Source organism: Myotis davidii, unplaced genomic scaffold (genome assembly GCF_000327345.1).
Source record: "Myotis davidii unplaced genomic scaffold, ASM32734v1 scaffold2578, whole genome shotgun sequence".
Lineage (NCBI taxonomy): Eukaryota > Metazoa > Chordata > Mammalia > Chiroptera > Vespertilionidae > Myotis > Myotis davidii.
Window position 1 is genome coordinate 1,632 of NW_006288966.1, and position 1,765 is coordinate 3,396.

Consider the following 1,765-nt stretch of genomic DNA (forward strand, 5'->3'; position numbering starts at 1 on the left):
GGTTCTTGAGGATCTGGGTCACTCGATCCCCTGACAGACTCTCAGGACTTGCTGGGTGGACTTTGCTCCCTCTGAGCAGAGCTCCCCAGGGCTCACCAGCTGTGGAGATGGGCCCTGTGGGTGGGGGCCTGGGGCCTCCAGAGGGTCCTGGAAATGAGGACAGGAAGAGGGTGAGAGGCGTGGGCTGAGCCTGGACCGATATCACACAGACACCCTCTTCCATCTGAGCTGTGGCCCCTGAGACCCTCCCACTGCTTCAGTATCCAGGAGAGGAGAAGAGAGTGGACAGGTTGGGAGGCCTCTAAGGAAAAGATCTCCTAGGGGTGACCATTCTAAGAGCAACTCACTCCCTTTCAGTCCACAATTCTGCTGGGGACAGGACCCTGAGCTGACAGCTCAGCAGACAGGGTCAGGGGCCCTCACCTGAGACCAGGAGCACGAGGGGGTCACTGGGGAGTGATGTCAGGAAGGGGGAGGAGCTTTGTGAGCTGTAGCACCTGTAGGTTCCCCCATGTGCAGAGGTCACAAGGCTCATGGAGAACTCCGCCTGGTACTGCCCAGCTCGGTGCTTTGATCTCAGACGCAGGGGGGGATCAGCTGCCCCCTCCTTGGACAGAAGGAACGTGTCCCTCCAGCTTTGGGACTGACACAGCAGGGTCACGTTCTCTCCTGAGGCCACCCCAGGGCTTGGCTGCACCAAGAGGGCGGGTGTGTCAGGCAGGTGTCCTAGAGAGAGGGAGGGAGCGTGAGGGCTGTCTGCCCACCTTGATCTGACCTGAGAGTCACCAGGCCTCTCTCTGAGGACCCTCCACTCTGTCGGTCCCTGTTCCTCTGAGTCTCCTCCTCTCCCCTCCACCTCCTGACTCTCTAACTCTCTCCCTCCCTGGGACTTGCATGTTCATTCTGGCCTCACCCTTTGAGGCCCCAGAAGGGCCTGTGTGGAGTCTGGGTCCCAGACTGAACCCACTAACTCCTTCCTCACCTGCCACCAGGATGTCCAGGGGGTCACTGGGAGCCGACCACTCAGAGGAGAGGTTGTATCCACCGTAGCATCTGTACCGGCCCCCATGGGAGCTGCTCACAGTGTCCAGGGGGAAGTGGGCCTGAGAGAGCCCAGCCTGGGGCTGCAGGACAAGGCTCTCACGGAGGTCCCGTCCCCGCTCCTTCTGCAGAGCGAATCTCTCATAGCCGATATCAGAGCGACACTGGAGGGTCAGGCTCTGTCCAGAGGCCACGATCGGGCCCTGATGGCTCAGGAGGGAGGGCTTGCCAGACTCACCTGAAAAAACCACATTTGAATTACAGGGACTGCTCCTCCTATAAACACTTTCTCCTGTCCTGGCCCACAGGTCTCACTGTCTCTCTCCGTGTCTCTGGCCCAGGTACCCCTTTACCCATCTCACCATCTCCCATGGGGCTACACTCACAGCACAGATGCCAATTATGTATCCAGTGCCTCAATCCTTTGATGAGACAATATGGGACTTACCTGGAACCAAGAGCTCCAGGACATCACTGGGGAGTGTCCACACGTTGGGTCTGTTCCTATAACAGCCATAGCATCTGAACCTCCACCTATGTGTGGGGGTCACAGGGCCCACTGGGAACAGGGCCCAGGACTGCCCACTTGTCTGTGTCTGTGAGTCCACGGTCCAGGAGAGCCTGTGATCTCCTTCCTTAGTCAGAATGAACCTGTCAAATCCCTCCCATGAGACACACTGGAGGGTCACTGTCCCTCCTGAGGTCACGACAGGGCTGGGCAGGG

The 1,765-nt window shown here is 59.0% G+C and overlaps 1 protein-coding gene across 1 annotated transcript in view; it reads right to left on the reverse strand.

The window, feature by feature from the left end:
- Positions 1 to 1,760, reverse strand: part of LOC102771716 (leukocyte immunoglobulin-like receptor subfamily A member 6) — a gene marked incomplete at both ends in the record, with an annotated part of 3,088 nt that extends 1,328 nt beyond the window's left edge. The window contains 4 exons of the mRNA XM_006761176.1: positions 97 to 147; positions 424 to 726; positions 983 to 1,279; positions 1,490 to 1,760. Of these exons, the coding sequence (XP_006761239.1) occupies positions 97 to 147; positions 424 to 726; positions 983 to 1,279; positions 1,490 to 1,760 (922 nt within the window). The remainder of the gene's footprint in view (positions 1 to 96; positions 148 to 423; positions 727 to 982; positions 1,280 to 1,489) is intronic.
- Positions 1,761 to 1,765: the final 5 nt, after the last annotated feature.